Below are 17,616 nucleotides of genomic sequence, written 5' to 3' on the forward strand. Positions count from 1 at the left end.
TTTAACATCAAGATTCTCACATTAGGCCATCATCTTGTAGGTCTGATGCTTGAAAACAAGGCAACACTACCAGTTTAACATCAAGATTCTCACAAGGCCATGATGTTCTAGGTCTGATGCTAGAAAACAAGGCAACACTACCAGTTTAACATCAAGATTCTCACATTAGGCCATCATGTTGTAGGTCTGATGCTAGAAAACAAGGCAACACTACCAGTTTAACATCAAGATTCTCACAAGGCCATCATGTTGTAGGTCTGATGCTAGAAAACAAGGCAATACTACCAAGATAACATCAAGATTATCACAAGGCCATCATGTTGTAGGTCTGATGCTAGAAAACAAGGCAACACTACCAGTTTAACATCAAGATTCTCACATTAGGCCATCATGTTGTAGGTCTGATGCTAGAAAACAAGGCAACACTACCAGTTTAACATCAAGATTCTCACAAGGCCATCATGTTGTAGGTCTGATGCTGGAAATCAAGCAACACTACCAGTTTAACATCAAGATTCTCACAAGGCCATCATGTTGTAGGTCTGATGCTAGAAAACAAGGCAACACTACCAGTTTAACATCAAGATTCTCACAAGGCCATCATGTTCTAGGTCTGATGCTTGAAAACAAGGCAACACTGCTAGTTTAACATCAAGATTCTCACAAGGCCATCATGTTCTAGGTCTGATGCTTGAAAACAAGGCAACACTACCAGTTTAACATCAAGATTCTCACAAGGCCATCATGTTGTAGGTCTGATGCTAGAAAACAAGGCAACACTACCAGTTTAACATCAAGATTCTCACAAGGCCATCATGTTCTAGGTCTGATGCTTGAAAACAAGGCAACACTACCAGTTTAACATCAAGATTCTCACAAGGCCATCATGTTGTAGGTCTGATGCTAGAAAACAAGGGAACACTACCAGTTTAACATCAAGATTCTCACAAGGCCATCATGTTGTAGGTCTGATGCTAGAAAACAAGGCAACACTACCAGTTTAACATCAAGATTCTCACAAGGCCATCATGTTCTAGGTCTGATGCTTGAAAACAAGGCAACACTGCTAGTTTAACATCAAGATTCTCACAAGGCCATCATGTTGTAGGTCTGATGGTAGAAAACAAGGCAACACTACCAGTTTAACATCAAGATTCTCACAAGGCCATCATGTTGTAGGTCTGATGCTAGAAAACAAGGCAACACTACCAGTTTAACATCAAGATTCTCACAAGGCCATCATGTTCTAGGTCTGATGCTAGAAAACAAGGCAACACTACCAGTTTAACATCAAGATTCTCACAAGGCCATCATGTTCTAGGTCTGATGCTAGAAAACAAGGCAACACTACCAGTTTAACATCAAGATTCTCACAAGGCCATCATGTTCTAGGTCTGATGCTTGAAAACAAGGCAACACTACCAGTTTAACATCAAGATTCTCACATTAGGCCATCATGTTCTAGGTCTGATGCTTGAAAACAAGGCAACACTACCAGTTTAACATCAAGATTCTCACAAGGCCATCATGTTCTAGGTCTGATGCTAGAAAACAAGGCAACACTACCAGTTTAACATCAAGATTCTCACAAGGCCATCATGTTCTAGGTCTGATGCTTGAGAACAAGGCAACACTACCAGTTTAACATCAAGATTCTCACAAGGCCATCATGTTCTAGGTCTGATCCTAGAAAACAAGGCAACACTGCCAGTTTAACATCAAGATTCTCACAAGGCCATCATGTTGTAGGTCTGATGCTTGAAAACAAGGCAACACTACCAGTTTAACATCAAGATTCTCACAAGGCCATCATGTTCTAGGTCTGATGCTTGAAAACAAGGCAACACTACCAGTTTAACATCAAGATTCTCACATTAGGCCATCATGTTGTAGGTCTGATGCTTGAAAACAAGGCAACACTACCAGTTTAACATCAAGATTCTCACAAGGCCATGATGTTCTAGGTCTGATGCTAGAAAACAAGGCAACACTACCAGTTTAACATCAAGATTCTCACATTAGGCCATCATGTTGTAGGTCTGATGCTAGAAAACAAGGCAACACTACCAGTTTAACATCAAGATTCTCACAAGGCCATCATGTTGTAGGTCTGATGCTAGAAAACAAGGCAATACTACCAAGATAACATCAAGATTATCACAAGGCCATCATGTTGTAGGTCTGATGCTAGAAAACAAGGCAACACTACCAGTTTAACATCAAGATTCTCACATTAGGCCATCATGTTGTAGGTCTGATGCTAGAAAACAAGGCAACACTACCAGTTTAACATCAAGATTCTCACAAGGCCATCATGTTGTAGGTCTGATGCTTGAAATCAAGGCAACACTACCAGTTTAACATCAAGATTCTCACAAGGCCATCATGTTGTAGGTCTGATGCTAGAAAACAAGGCAACACTACCAGTTTAACATCAAGATTCTCACAAGGCCATCATGTTCTAGGTCTGATGCTTGAAAACAAGGCAACACTGCCAGTTTAACATCAAGATTCTCACAAGGCCATCATGTTGTAGGTCTGATGCTTGAAAACAAGGCAACACTACCATTTTAACATCAAGATTCTCACAAGGCCATCATGTTGTAGGTCTGATGCTAGAAAACAAGGCAACACTACCAGTTTAACATCAAGATTCTCACAAGGCCATCATGTTCTAGGTCTGATGCTTGAAAACAAGGCAACACTACCAGTTTAACATCAAGATTCTCACAAGGCCATCATGTTGTAGGTCTGATGCTAGAAAACAAGGCAACACTACCAGTTTAACATCAAGATTCTCACAAGGCCATCATGTTGTAGGTCTGATGCTAGAAAACAAGGCAACACTACCAGTTTAACATCAAGATTCTCACAAGGCCATCATGTTCTAGGTCTGATGCTTGAAAACAAGGCAACACTGCTAGTTTAACATCAAGATTCTCACAAGGCCATCATGTTGTAGGTCTGATGCTAGAAAACAAGGCAACACTACCAGTTTAACATCAAGATTCTCACAAGGCCATCATGTTGTAGGTCTGATGCTAGAAAACAAGGCAACACTACCAGTTTAACATCAAGATTCTCACAAGGCCATCATGTTCTAGGTCTGATGCTTGAAAACAAGGCAACACTACCAGTTTAACATCAAGATTCTCACAAGGCCATCATGTTGTAGGTCTGATGCTAGAAAACAAGGCAACACTACCAGTTTAACATCAAGATTCTTACATTAGGTCATCATGTTGTAGGTCTGATGCTAGAAAACAAGGCAACACTACCAGTTTAACATCAAGATTCTCACAAGGCCATCATGTTCTAGGTCTGATGCTTGAAAACAAGGCAACACTACCAGTTTAACATCAAGATTCTCACAAGGCCATCATGTTGTAGGTCTGATGCTAGAAAACAAGGCAACACTACCAGTTTAACATCAAGATTCTTACATTAGGTCATCATGTTGTAGGTCTGATGCTTGAAAACAAGGCAACACTGCTAGTTTAACATCAAGATTCTCACAAGGCCATCATGTTGTAGATCTGATGCTAGAAAACAAGGCAACACTACCAGTTTAACATCAAGATTCTCACAAGGCCATCATGTTGTAGGTCTGATGCTAGAAAACAAGGCAACACTACCAGTTTAACATCAAGATTCTCACAAGGCCATCATGTTGTAGGTCTGATGCTTGAAAACAAGGCAACACTACCAGTTTAACATCAAGATTCTCACAAGGCCATCATGTTCTAGGTCTGATGCTAGAAAACAAGGCAACACTACCAGTTTAACATCAAGATTCTCACAAGGCCATCATGTTGTAGGTCTGATGCTAGAAAACAAGGCAACACTACCAGTTTAACATCAAGATTCTCACAAGGCCATCATGTTGTAGGTCTGATGCTAGAAAACAAGGCAACACTACCAGTTTAACATCAAGATTCTCACAAGGCCATCATGTTCTAGGTCTGATGCTTGAAAACAAGGCAACACTGCTAGTTTAACATCAAGATTCTCACAAGGCCATCATGTTGTAGGTCTGATGCTAGAAAACAAGGCAACACTACCAGTTTAACATCAAGATTCTCACAAGGCCATCATGTTGTAGGTCTGATGCTAGAAAACAAGGCAACACTACCAGTTTAACATCAAGATTCTCACAAGGCCATCATGTTCTAGGTCTGATGCTTGAAAACAAGGCAACACTACCAGTTTAACATCAAGATTCTCACAAGGCCATGATGTTCTAGGTCTGATGCTAGAAAACAAGGCAACACTACCAGTTTAACATCAAGATTCTCACATTAGGCCATCATGTTGTAGGTCTGATGCTAGAAAACAAGGCAACACTACCAGTTTAACATCAAGATTCTCACAAGGCCATCATGTTGTAGGTCTGATGCTAGAAAACAAGGCAATACTACCAAGATAACATCAAGATTATCACAAGGCCATCATGTTGTAGGTCTGATGCTAGAAAACAAGGCAACACTACCAGTTTAACATCAAGATTCTCACATTAGGCCATCATGTTGTAGGTCTGATGCTAGAAAACAAGGCAACACTACCAGTTTAACATCAAGATTCTCACAAGGCCATCATGTTGTAGGTCTGATGCTTGAAATCAAGGCAACACTACCAGTTTAACATCAAGATTCTCACAAGGCCATCATGTTGTAGGTCTGATGCTAGAAAACAAGGCAACACTACCAGTTTAACATCAAGATTCTCACAAGGCCATCATGTTCTAGGTCTGATGCTTGAAAACAAGGCAACACTGCCAGTTTAACATCAAGATTCTCACAAGGCCATCATGTTGTAGGTCTGATGCTTGAAAACAAGGCAACACTACCAGTTTAACATCAAGATTCTCACAAGGCCATCATGTTGTAGGTCTGATGCTAGAAAACAAGGCAACACTACCAGTTTAACATCAAGATTCTCACAAGGCCATCATGTTCTAGGTCTGATGCTTGAAAACAAGGCAACACTACCAGTTTAACATCAAGATTCTCACAAGGCCATCATGTTGTAGGTCTGATGCTAGAAAACAAGGCAACACTACCAGTTTAACATCAAGATTCTCACAAGGCCATCATGTTGTAGGTCTGATGCTAGAAAACAAGGCAACACTACCAGTTTAACATCAAGATTCTCACAAGGCCATCATGTTCTAGGTCTGATGCTTGAAAACAAGGCAACACTGCTAGTTTAACATCAAGATTCTCACAAGGCCATCATGTTGTAGGTCTGATGCTAGAAAACAAGGCAACACTACCAGTTTAACATCAAGATTCTCACAAGGCCATCATGTTGTAGGTCTGATGCTAGAAAACAAGGCAACACTACCAGTTTAACATCAAGATTCTCACAAGGCCATCATGTTCTAGGTCTGATGCTTGAAAACAAGGCAACACTACCAGTTTAACATCAAGATTCTCACAAGGCCATCATGTTGTAGGTCTGATGCTAGAAAACAAGGCAACACTACCAGTTTAACATCAAGATTCTTACATTAGGTCATCATGTTGTAGGTCTGATGCTAGAAAACAAGGCAACACTACCAGTTTAACATCAAGATTCTCACAAGGCCATCATGTTGTAGGTCTGATGCTAGAAAACAAGGCAACACTACCAGTTTAACATCAAGATTCTCACAAGGCCATCATGTTGTAGGTCTGATGCTAGAAAACAAGGCAACACTACCAGTTTAACATCAAGATTCTCACAAGGCCATCATGTTCTAGGTCTGATGCTTGAAAACAAGGCAACACTGCTAGTTTAACATCAAGATTCTCACAAGGCCATCATGTTGTAGGTCTGATGCTAGAAAACAAGGCAACACTACCAGTTTAACATCAAGATTCTCACAAGGCCATCATGTTGTAGGTCTGATGCTAGAAAACAAGGCAACACTACCAGTTTAACATCAAGATTCTCACAAGGCCATCATGTTGTAGGTCTGATGCTAGAAAACAAGGCAACACTACCAGTTTAACATCAAGATTCTCACAAGGCCATCATGTTGTAGGTCTGATGCTAGAAAACAAGGCAACACTACCAGTTTAACATCAAGATTCTCACAAGGCCATCGTGTTGTAGGTCTGATGCTTGAAAACAAGGGAACACTACCAGTTTAACATCAAGATTCTCACAAGGCCATCATGTTGTAGGTCTGATGCTAGAAAACATTATGGCAACACTGCTAGTTTAACATCAATTTTAGTTAACCACATTTCCATTCCAAAACCAAATAAAAAGTTTTATACATTCAGGATCACTAATCTGGAGCAGAATCCCAGAGAATGTACAGATATGAATGCATTTAATCTGATTCAATGAATGAACAGTGGAACCAATATTCAATTTGACAAATACATAACAACTTAAAGTATATATTCACTAATCTTCCACTTTGTTGACTCACTAATTTTGTACTGTATATACAGTGACTTCAAGAAAAATCTCACAGCTTCCATAACATTGACTTCATAGCGAGTCTCATTATTTCCATAACAGTGACTTCAGAACCACAACTTCCATAACAGTGGTACATAACCAGTCTCATAGATTCCTTAACAGTGACTCCATCCTATCTTCCATAACAGTGATTCCATAACCAGTCTCATAGCTTCCACACAATGACTCCATCCTATCTTCGATAACCAGTTTCATTGCTTCCAGACAATGACTCCATCCTTTCTTCCATAAGAGTGATTCCATAACTAGTCTCATAGCTTCCAGAACAATGACTCCATCCTATCTTCCATAAGAGTGATTCCATAACCAGTCCCATAGCTTCCAGAACAATGACTCCATCCTATCTTCCATAAGTGATTCCATAACCAGTCTCATAGCTTATAGAACAATGACTCCATCATATCTTCCATAAAAGTGATTCCATAACTAGTCTCAAATCAGATTAATAATGACCAGGTGTTTTAAAACTTTAAAAATGACAAGCTTAAAAGAAAGTGGTGACCGACTATTGATATCTTTGAAATGAATAGTCAGACATCAGTTGGGAGAAATTGGTGAAGATGTAAAAATTCAGGAGCTATTCAGTAACTATCTAATATCCATATTTGTGTTATAACCAAGCATTTCACACCATTGGCTTGTCACAATATCCAAATCTTTTTTATATCAAAGTGTGTTACAGCAGGATTTGATGTAATATCCAAATATGTTACAACCAAGCTTGCTACAGCAAAGTTTGTCATAATATCCAGATCTGTGTTATAACCAAGCATGCTACACTGAGGTTTGTCATAATATCCAGATCTGTGTTATAACCAAGCTTGCTACAGCAAAGTTTGTCATAATATCCAGATCTGTGTTATAACCAAGCATGCTACACTGAGGTTTGTCATAATATCCAGATCTGTGTTATAACCAAGCATGCTACACTAGAGGTTTGTCATAATATCCAGATCTGTGTTATAACCAAGCATGCTACAGCAAAGTTTGTCATAATATCCAGATCTGTGTTATAACCAAGCATGCTACACTGAGGTTTGTCATAATATCCAGATCTGTGTTATAACCAAGCATGCTACACTAGAGGTTTGTCATAATATCCAGATCTGTGTTATAACCAAGCATGTTACACCAGGGGTTTGTCATAATATCCAAATTTGTGTTATATCCAAGCATGTTACACCAGGGGTTTGTCATAATATCCAAATTTGTGTTATATCCAAGCATGTTACACCAGGGGTTTGTCATAATATCCAAATTTGTGTCATATCCAAGCATGTTACACCAGGGATTTGTCATAATATCCAAATTTGTGTTATATCCAAGCATGTTACACCAGGGGTTTGTCATAATATCCAAATTTGTGTTATATCCAACCATGTTTACACCAGGGGTTTGTCATAATATCCAAATTTGTGTTATATCCAAGCATGTTACACCAGGGGTTTGTTATAATATCCAAACCTCTATTATAGCCAAGCATATTACAGCAGAATTTCATATAATATCTAAATTATCTAAATCTGTTATAACCAAGCATGCTACAGCAGGGTTTGCTGTAATATGCAAATCTGTGTTTTAACCAAATGTGTTACAGCAGGGTGTGCCTGCCTGTATTTAGTGTCTTCACCTTTAAGAGTGCTCAGCAATTGTCAGCTGTTTCTGCAACTGTCAAATATTGAAAAACATTGACAACTAGATTGCACAGGCATATAAAATATAGACTATGGGTTGATAAAAAAAAGTAATAACTGTCTTGGTGTGTGTATGTCAGTGTGCGTGTTTACATGTGAGTGTGATAAAAAAGATGAAAATTTTAAACATTATAAGATTTTTTAAAAATCATTCAAATAGTAAAAAAAATAAAATGAAAAAATGAATTACACATGCCTCCCCCATATCTGTAATATGGGTGTATGAGAGACTAAGTGTGAAAGAATTAGTTTGAGGAAATCTAGGTTGTGTGTGTATGACAGTGTTTTTAATAGATACAAAATCTGATTAGACAGACAGACATACAGACAGATAATTAAAAACAAATAGTAATTGATTATTTACCTAATTTCAAGTTATAGAGAACTTTAATTCAAGAAATTTATTTATATTTAAACATGAACAATAACATTCTTACCATCCATGTGACAATATATAACCTGGTAATGGATCACCAATTACAAAAGTCATATAATCACTTGCACTGTTACATCTTTTTTATATAGGGTACTCACTGTCCCTTCTTATAGTCTTTCTTTTGAAATCTCATCATGAATATCTTCCTCCAGAAATAAAGAATGTTATCAATAAGACAGCCTGCCTATTAATCCAAGGAAAAAAGTTCCTTTTGAGAGATTTTAGTGTTCTGTATCTGATTTTTTTGTTTGTTGATTTGGTCTGATATCTCTCCATTTGTTCACAAACAAATACTGAGTGACACTAATTGATTGTATCACAACAGTCTCTACATGTACATACACTTCCTTAGAAATATGCGCATTATGGAATGGTGTTGCAACCCTCCAATTTGCATAAAGGCATAGAAATATAGGATACATGCTACATAAGTTAGATTTAATTAAGAGAAAATCTTAATAAATAAGAAACTGCATCATTCACTTCACTCACTTCCTCTAGTTTCCTAAGATTTATGAAGATTTCTTTTAATAAACTATAGCTAAAAGTTCATACGTATATTGCTTCTTTTTATTCGGTAATACATTGAGTATAAGCAGGGAGTATGACTGTTTAATTATCTATTACTTGTTTCCGTTAGTTTCAGCATGTTATTATTGCAACAAAGTGTATCAAAACTGTGTTAATGTTTGCATTACCATCATGTATTAGGATAGTGTCTGCCTAATTTCAATCAAATTGATATGTTTGATCCAATAATTTAAACCTTTATTGAAACTTACATGGATGAACTGGCATCCATCATGGATATTCCATTATTGCATGAACTGGCATCCATCATGGATATTCCATTATTGCATGAACTGGCATCCATCATGGATATTCCATTATTGCATGCCCAGACTGGAACAATTTAGATGTCTACATGTTGATATTTTAAGATACAACAAATTTAATTTTTATTTAAACCCAAATTGTTTTAGATTCCCATAGCTCCATATACCATGAATTATTTTTAAAGTTTAATCTTGGGCACCAGTAACTAATTTAATACCCATAGACTGTAATGTTTAAAAATTTCCATACTCATTTGTAAGACTGGCAAAACATCTTATTCATAATCTATCCAAAACAAAACTTTTAAAATGATGAAAACAACATGCTCTGTGGTGTGTTTTAAAGAATTAACACATTGTATGAGTAGGTGCCCACTATAAAAATTCAGCTTTACAAACCTCTTCATTTACACCCAGAAGTACTGCAGCAAAACAGTCAAATTAAAATGGTATTAGTTACTACAGCAACAAGTCAAGTAAAAATGGTATTAGTTACTACAGCAACCAGACAAATGAAATGGTACTAGTTACTACAGCAACAATATAAATGAAAATGATATTAGTTACTACAGCAACAATATAAATGAAAATGATATTAGTTACTACAGCAACAATATAAATGAAAATGATATTAGTTACTACAGCAACAATATAAATGAAAATGATATTAGTTACTACAGCAACAATATAAATGAAAATGGTATTAGTTACTACAGCAAAACAGTCAAGTGAAAATGGTATTAGTTACTACAGCAACAGTCAAGTGAAAATGGTATTAGTTACTACAGCAACAATATAAATGAAAATGATATTAGTTACTACAGCAACACAGTCAAGTGAAAATGGTATTAGTTACTACAGCAAAAGTCAAGTGAAAATGGTATTAGTTACTAGAGCAACATGTCAAATGAAAATGGTTATTAACTACTAAAGCAACAAATGAAAATGGTATTAGTTACTACAGTAAAAACAGTCAAATGCAAATGAAAATGGCATTAGTTACTACAGCAACAAGTGAAAATGGTATTAGTTACTACAGCAACAAGTCAAATAAAAATGGTATTGGTTACTGCAGCAACAACAGTCAAATGAAAATGGTATTAGTTACTACAGCAACAAGTCAAGCGAAAATGGTATTAGTTACTACAGCAACCAGACAAATGACAATGGCATTACCAGTAGTTACTACAGCAACAACAGTCAAGTGAAATGGTATTAGTTACTACAGCAACAACAGTCAAGTAAAATGGTATTAATTACTATAGCAACAAGTCAAAATAATATGGTATTAGTTATTACAGCAACAAGACAAATGAAACAGTACTAGTTACTACATTAACAAGATAAATTAAAATCAGTTTCAAACTTACTAGTGCTTACAATTCCTTGATATAAGCTTTTTCTGAAAGTATGCATAGGAAATTCTTATTTCAAGCCAAAAGCAACCTTCATTCTCTTGAATGCAGCATTTAATATTCCACCACACATATGCTGGTTCTATAGCTAACAGAATAGTTACTTGTATGTTACCAAAATAGAGTTATATGTAAGAAAAACAAACCTGCATTTGTATTTTTTAGTTCCCAGTATGACTACCTTGATGTATTCCTAAACCACAATGCATTCTTTCCAATGACTCAGAACAAATCATGTAGTTTTATTTATGCATCATATTCAATACTATGGTACTTGACGTGGTGTTTATGCATCATATTCAATAGTAGCTGATGTGGTATATATGCATCATATTCAATAGTACCTGATGTGGTATTTGTGTCTCATATTCAATAGTACCTGATGTGGTATTTATGCATCATATTCAATAGTACCTGATGTGGTGCACAGGTTTGATCTTGCCAGAGCATGCAAACAGAAGGATGTTGGCTGTCCCCATCACATTTGGACCATGGAGAGCCTGCAATAAGACACTGATGAGGATAGCTCTCCCTCACTATAATGTCTTTCATTATAACACAGTTCAGGATATAATGCCTTTCATTATAACACATTTCAGGATATAATGCCTTTCATTATAACACAGATCAGAATATAATGCCTTTCATTATAATACAGTTCAGGATATAATGCCTTTCATTATAACACAGTTCAGGATATAATGCCTTTCATTATAATACAGTTCAGGATATAATGAAGAACTACTTTGGACAAATGTTTGACAGTTTCTCTGGGACATCCATGCATTAATACAATTTTAGATATTTTTGCTACAGTGTAGTTCAGTTATGGACCCCAATCACTGCATTATATTGAGGAACCATTGTAAAGAGAACATGATCTTACATAGATAGAACCTGATCTAAGAATAGCCTAAACAACCTTAAAATATGATGTATAGTGTATCATGTGATGAATAAAGGCATTCCATAACAACAACAACAACAACAACAATAATCTCCAGTCTCTTAATATGGAACAGAGAACAGGAGAAAATAAATATAAGCAGATACAGAACAACCAATAAGTTCCTGATTATTTTTATGCATTGTTTTTATGAATAAATTAATTAAACATCAAATTCTGGATTGAAACTGGAATAAATGAAGAAATAAGTGACAAACAAGAGTCAATCAAAGGGGCTAATGCTAGAATGTCTGACAAGATTTTTCAAGAATTCAAAATTAAAGACCATTTCTTCCTTTTAAAAGCCAAATATTGAAACATTATAAGAAATAGCATGATTTTCAAATTAGCTTCTGTGATACAGATATTAGCTTTCAGATTCGATTTTTTTTTTCAGGATCAAGAAGACATCATAAGAAGTCTTTTGATGAAAGTATACTAGCGATAGCAAGATTTTCAAGATGACCGTTATGGTGGCCAGATCTTGACCATTTTTATTTGTGACTAAATAGACATAATAAGAAGTCTTTCAGCGAAAACCCAATGGCAATAATACAATTCATGCAGAAGATGTAGTGAAAACAAGATTTTCACAATAGTCCTCATGGCATCCATATTGGATGTCTAATTAGCACCATTTTCATTTGGTATCTGCTAGACGTAAAGTGACATTGTTTAGTAAAAATCCCATGTTGATAACACCATCCAATCATAAATAATAAGACTGTAATGCTGGCAATTATGGCAGCCATAATGTATGTGCGAGCAGTACCATTTTCATTTAGGACCAAAAAGACCTCAAATTGGATGTCTTAGTGTGTTCGTCAAGTTTCATGGCAAGAGTATTCATAGCAAACTTGTGCTATCAGGTAGACAGATGACAGACAAAAATACCATCCATAAACTCTCCTAGTCTATGACCAGAACAGCTACAATTTGGAACTTTACACCAACAAGCTTGGAAAGAACAAGACAATTTAGAATATTCAACATTCAAAAACTAGTTAATGTGTGTTGCCTGTAGGATATTTACTATTTATTAAATAGGAAAATATTTACTGTAAATTAACAGCAAATAACTGCACACCAACAGAATAAGAAAATACCATGTTGACTGTATGATATTTTACTGCAAACTGACAGCTAATAACTGGACACTCACAGAATAAGGGTACACCATGTTGACTGAGGCTGCAGCATGAATGATGAAATCTATATCAGTGGTGAGATAGGTGTATTCCTCTTCCGTCATGCCAAGATTCACTAGAGCTACATCACCTTTGTCAAGAAGGAGGTTCAATTGTCATGCAGTACATAGTCAATAGCTTATAAAACAAGAGATTTCTATCTATCCATCAAACTATGCTTAATATTAACTCTCGTAGTAACGGTTACCACACTGGAATGTTTATTGTTACTGAGGAAGCCCATCTTGCATCATAGTTTACTCACAAACTAACAAACAAATTGCTAATATTATTGATGGACAAACTAGATGAACTAGTATCCTGCACCATAAATTGGCCACCAACAGAACAGTCAGCTTCTCTTTGTTGATTTTTCTAGTCATATTGAAATTTGTGGAATTTCTTTACACTTTATGGAGTTTTCTGTATCTGCTCTCATCAATAAATACACAAATTTCTAATCTCATTTATTATATTTAAATTACATGTAGATTGTAAAGTTAAATTACATTTATAATAGTAAGTTGCATGTAAAGTGAAATTTTTTGGGAGAAGATGATCTTAACATGCATGTTTTAAAACAATGAATTTCATGTCCAGCAATGATATAGAAATTTTAAACTATGGATTGGGGTGTATTTTTCATACAAATTTTAAACTATGGATTGGGGTGAAGTTTTCATAGAAATTTTAAGCTATAGATTGGGGTTTATTTTTTTTAGAAATTTTAAACTATGGATTGGGGTGTATTTTTCAAAGAAGGTCAATCTGTGGCCCATAATTTCAAATGTCTATCCTGTCAAAAATCCTTAAAGAGTTTAGCAATTTGCTTGCCTACCTTGGACATGTACAGTTCTTGTTCTTAACTCCTTCTCAACAATAGCCTGTTCATCTGTCTGTTCAGAGCCTTCATATGCAATGATACCAAACTGTTGGAGTGTCTGCTTCAGCCTCTCAAGGGGAGTTGCATCTGGCAATACTCGAATCACACAAACTATGTAGGTCTGAAATAAATAAACTATACACTGCAATGTATCTGGCATTACTTAAATCACACAAACTATGTACATGTATGTCACAAATTAAAAAACCTTACACTGCAATGCATTTCAGGGCAAAATTAAAATTTTGTTGCAGCCTAATAAGGGTTTGAACTAAGATTCTAATAAAAAAACCAAGGCAGGTGCCCCATCTGTTAGAGGTATTATAGCTGTAATCATCATACTCCATTAACCAGGGTGATTTTTTATGTTTGGCTCTTAAGTCAAAGGTCCAAAATATATCACTGGACTTGGCTAGGGTCATCAAGGTTGGATTTCTCTGATGGTAGAGCACCTAACAATATTTAGAGAGGTCAAAGTTTGACTTCAACCCCTGACTGAGCATTTTTCTCCCTCAAGACAAGCATATGACTGGTAATGACTTATGTAAATTTCTAAAATAAAGACCATCATTATATGCAGTGTATCTTTGAAAGTATCTTCATCATGAGGACTATTTATATGACTGATTTTTCTCACAATTATTGTCTCTTCACAGCTAGACCATGGTTCATTGTTCATGCCAGCCAACATCTTTTATTAATTAAATCATTACATTCAAAAACAAGGCCTGCAGAGATTGCTCTGAGCTCATGAGCTAAAGTCTTTTTGAAGCGTAACTGATCATTTGAGACTTTTGAGTACACCTTGCATGTTACCTACTTTAACCATCATGTTAGGACTTGAGGGGTTATATCCTCTTTCCTGGATTTCGCCAGAAAAAACAGATGTTGTGGTGCTCTAGTAATTTTCACTGTGTGCTTCATTTACTTTTTGACAGCATGGAATGTATCTTGCATCCTGAGGTATCAAATGAAGAAAGAACATCTGACCACAATTTGATAGCTCCCAGATCGCATCATATTTTACCTACAAAACTTGGATGCATCATTTGGACCACTGAGCCATTTAATCTGAACTAGAGATAGTTATGGTATATTGAGAGGGCATGTAATTCACTTGCTCTGCATGCCAAAGCTAGAGCTATCAGAAAGCATGTCTTGAATGACAGAATATTGTATTTGGATAATGTGGCAAAATACAGTGACACACAATGCATTTCGATAATGTGGCAATGTACGATGACACACAATGTATTTGGATAATGTGCAGTGTACAATGACACACAATGTATTTGGATAATGTGCAATGTACAGTGACACAGTGTATTTGGATAATGTGCCAACATACAGTAAAACACAATCTATTTTGGGATAATGTGGCAATGAACAGTGACACACAGTGTATTTGGATAATGTGACAAAGTACAGTGACACATGATGTATTTGGATAATGTGACAATAAACAGTGACACACAATGTACTGGTATTTGGATAATGTGGCATTATACAGTGACACACAATCTGCTGGTATTTGGATAATGTGACAATATACAGTGACACACAATCTGCTGGTATTTGGATAATGTGGCATTATACAGTGACACACATACCAGTAGGATCTGTACCACAATAAATAGATATAATGGTAAAGCTGTAAATTACCCCATTTTCTCAAAATAAAAAAATACTAAAATCAGCACATGTTATTCCAATACTGGAGTCCTGGGCTGATATCACAAAATGTGAATCAACCCAATAAAGTCAGAATATTCTATAAATAACATCTGGTTTATAATATTATTACCTGAAAATTGCCATCAGCTGTAACTTAAATATAATTTGCAAAACATGCAAAGAAAATAACTGATTAACATCCTGAAAAAACAAAGAAATTTAGCACACCTTTGTTTTGAGAATAAGCTCTCTAAGTATGAAAGCCCCAAGAAATCCTGTGGCCCCAGTCAATAAGATGCGACCCTTTGTGAATCTGTTCTTGTAGAATGAAAATGTTCTCCAGAAGGCACGAAGCTGTATGTCCATGCTGAAATTAACGGAAGTCAAAATTTCAGCACAGCAAATACACGAGAGAAACTTCATGGTTTTAGAGTAGAGAGGTTTTGGTTTCCTGAGGTACAGAATATCATAATCAGTAAAATACATAAATATGGTGAATCATGACGAATTCTGAGTATAAAAAAATAATATCTGCTTAAAGCCTATAAATAGTGTGATGGTAAAAAATACTTGCTTTGCATGTCTGCATTTCAGAATTCAGAGCTAATAGGATGAGATTTTAATTAATTGTAACTTTGCATTTTACTACCTGGTTGAAATTAGTTTTTACATTTCAGTAATGCAATTTGTGAACACCACAAATTTACACTATCAGACCGAGTCTAATCATTGTAGCATTTATCATGCCTTTGACAATGCATCAAGCATCTTAGTGACTATGCTTAATTTCAGGTGTGCTTGAGTTCACAGCTCATTTAATGACTGCTCAACATAATCAAGCACTACAATTGTAAAAAATGCCTATGAAATTTGTATTGGGGTAAAATTTATTAGGCTTAAGTTTACCATAATAAACGGGGCCCCGAGTGGCCGAGTGGTCTAAAGCGCTCTTCGTTACGGATCACTGCCATCTCACCTCTGTCTGCGGCGGTTCGAGTCTAAGATTCAGCCAATGTGGGCATGTGAGAAAGCTTGCCAGTAGCTTCTCGTGGGTCGGTGGTTCTTTCCGGGGTTTTCCGGGTTCTTCCTCCACCATTAATACTGGCCGCCATGTATAGCCTATCGTGCTGAAAAATGGCGTTAAACCCCAAAACAACAACAACAACAACAACCATAATAAACACACACTAGCAATATCATAAAAACTGTTCTCTTTATATGCATTTCTATATTACATGAGTTAGCTTTCTTTGCCTTTGTTTACAGCTCTTCCCCACTGGGAGGGGGGCACTGTCTCTCCAAATATGAATAAAGTATATATCAATTTCAATATTATGACTGATTTAACAGATTAAGTTATGTTGTTGTTGTTGTAGGGTTTAACAAAAATTTTCAGCACATAATAGGCTATACATGGCGGCCAGTATTAATGGTGGAGGAAGAACCCGGGAAAACCCCAGAAAGAACCACCAACCCACGAGAAGCTACTGGCAAGCTTTCTCACATACCACCATTGGCTGAAATCCGAGACTCGAACCCATGCAGACAGAGGTGAGATGGCAGTGATCCATAACGGGGCACTGATTAAGTTATGTGGTAAAGCAACATCGGACATGTCGTGTTAAGTTCCTAAAAAGAAGTCATGTTGATTTGGACAGATTTTAGCAACCATTTCCTTGCTACAAGGCATGCTGGGATCAATAAATGTGTAGCGAGTAAGAGAAATCATCTGCAACTTTTGACTATAAGGAAGGGTGATCTCTTAAAAAAAGCATATGAGATGCTATGTTAAAAATATTGAAGAAATTGTCAGAAAGTGGATGATCTACATAAACTTACAAAAGTTTTATTAATCAAGGTAAATATACATTAAAATATTGAAGACTGTTAGAATTTGGATGATCCAGATAAAATTATTAAAGTTTTATTAAACAAGGTAAATAAATTATAAAATATTGAAGATTGGCAGAATATGGATGATCTATGTAAAATAAATAAAATCAGAGTAACCAAGATGAATATATTCTGAAATATAAATATTCAGACTCCTTCTAAGAGACTGATTTTTCCT

General features: G+C 36.1%; 1 protein-coding gene across 1 annotated transcript in view; it reads right to left on the reverse strand.

Moving 5' to 3' along the window:
• LOC149796872 (uncharacterized) overlaps positions 1–17,616 on the reverse strand; it is a 184,677-nt gene that overhangs the window by 108,709 nt on the left and 58,352 nt on the right. The window contains exons 13-16 of the mRNA XM_089961520.1: positions 15,774–15,912; positions 13,827–13,992; positions 12,964–13,079; positions 11,270–11,355 (exon numbers count right to left, since the gene is read on the reverse strand). Coding sequence (XP_089817646.1) covers positions 11,270–11,355; positions 12,964–13,079; positions 13,827–13,992; positions 15,774–15,912 — 507 coding nt within the window. The remainder of the gene's footprint in view (positions 1–11,269; positions 11,356–12,963; positions 13,080–13,826; positions 13,993–15,773; positions 15,913–17,616) is intronic.

The sequence above is a fragment of the Sinohyriopsis cumingii genome, chromosome 6 (genome assembly GCF_028554795.1).
Source record: "Sinohyriopsis cumingii isolate HCF-2022 chromosome 6, ASM2855479v2, whole genome shotgun sequence".
Classification (NCBI taxonomy): domain Eukaryota; kingdom Metazoa; phylum Mollusca; class Bivalvia; order Unionida; family Unionidae; genus Sinohyriopsis; species Sinohyriopsis cumingii.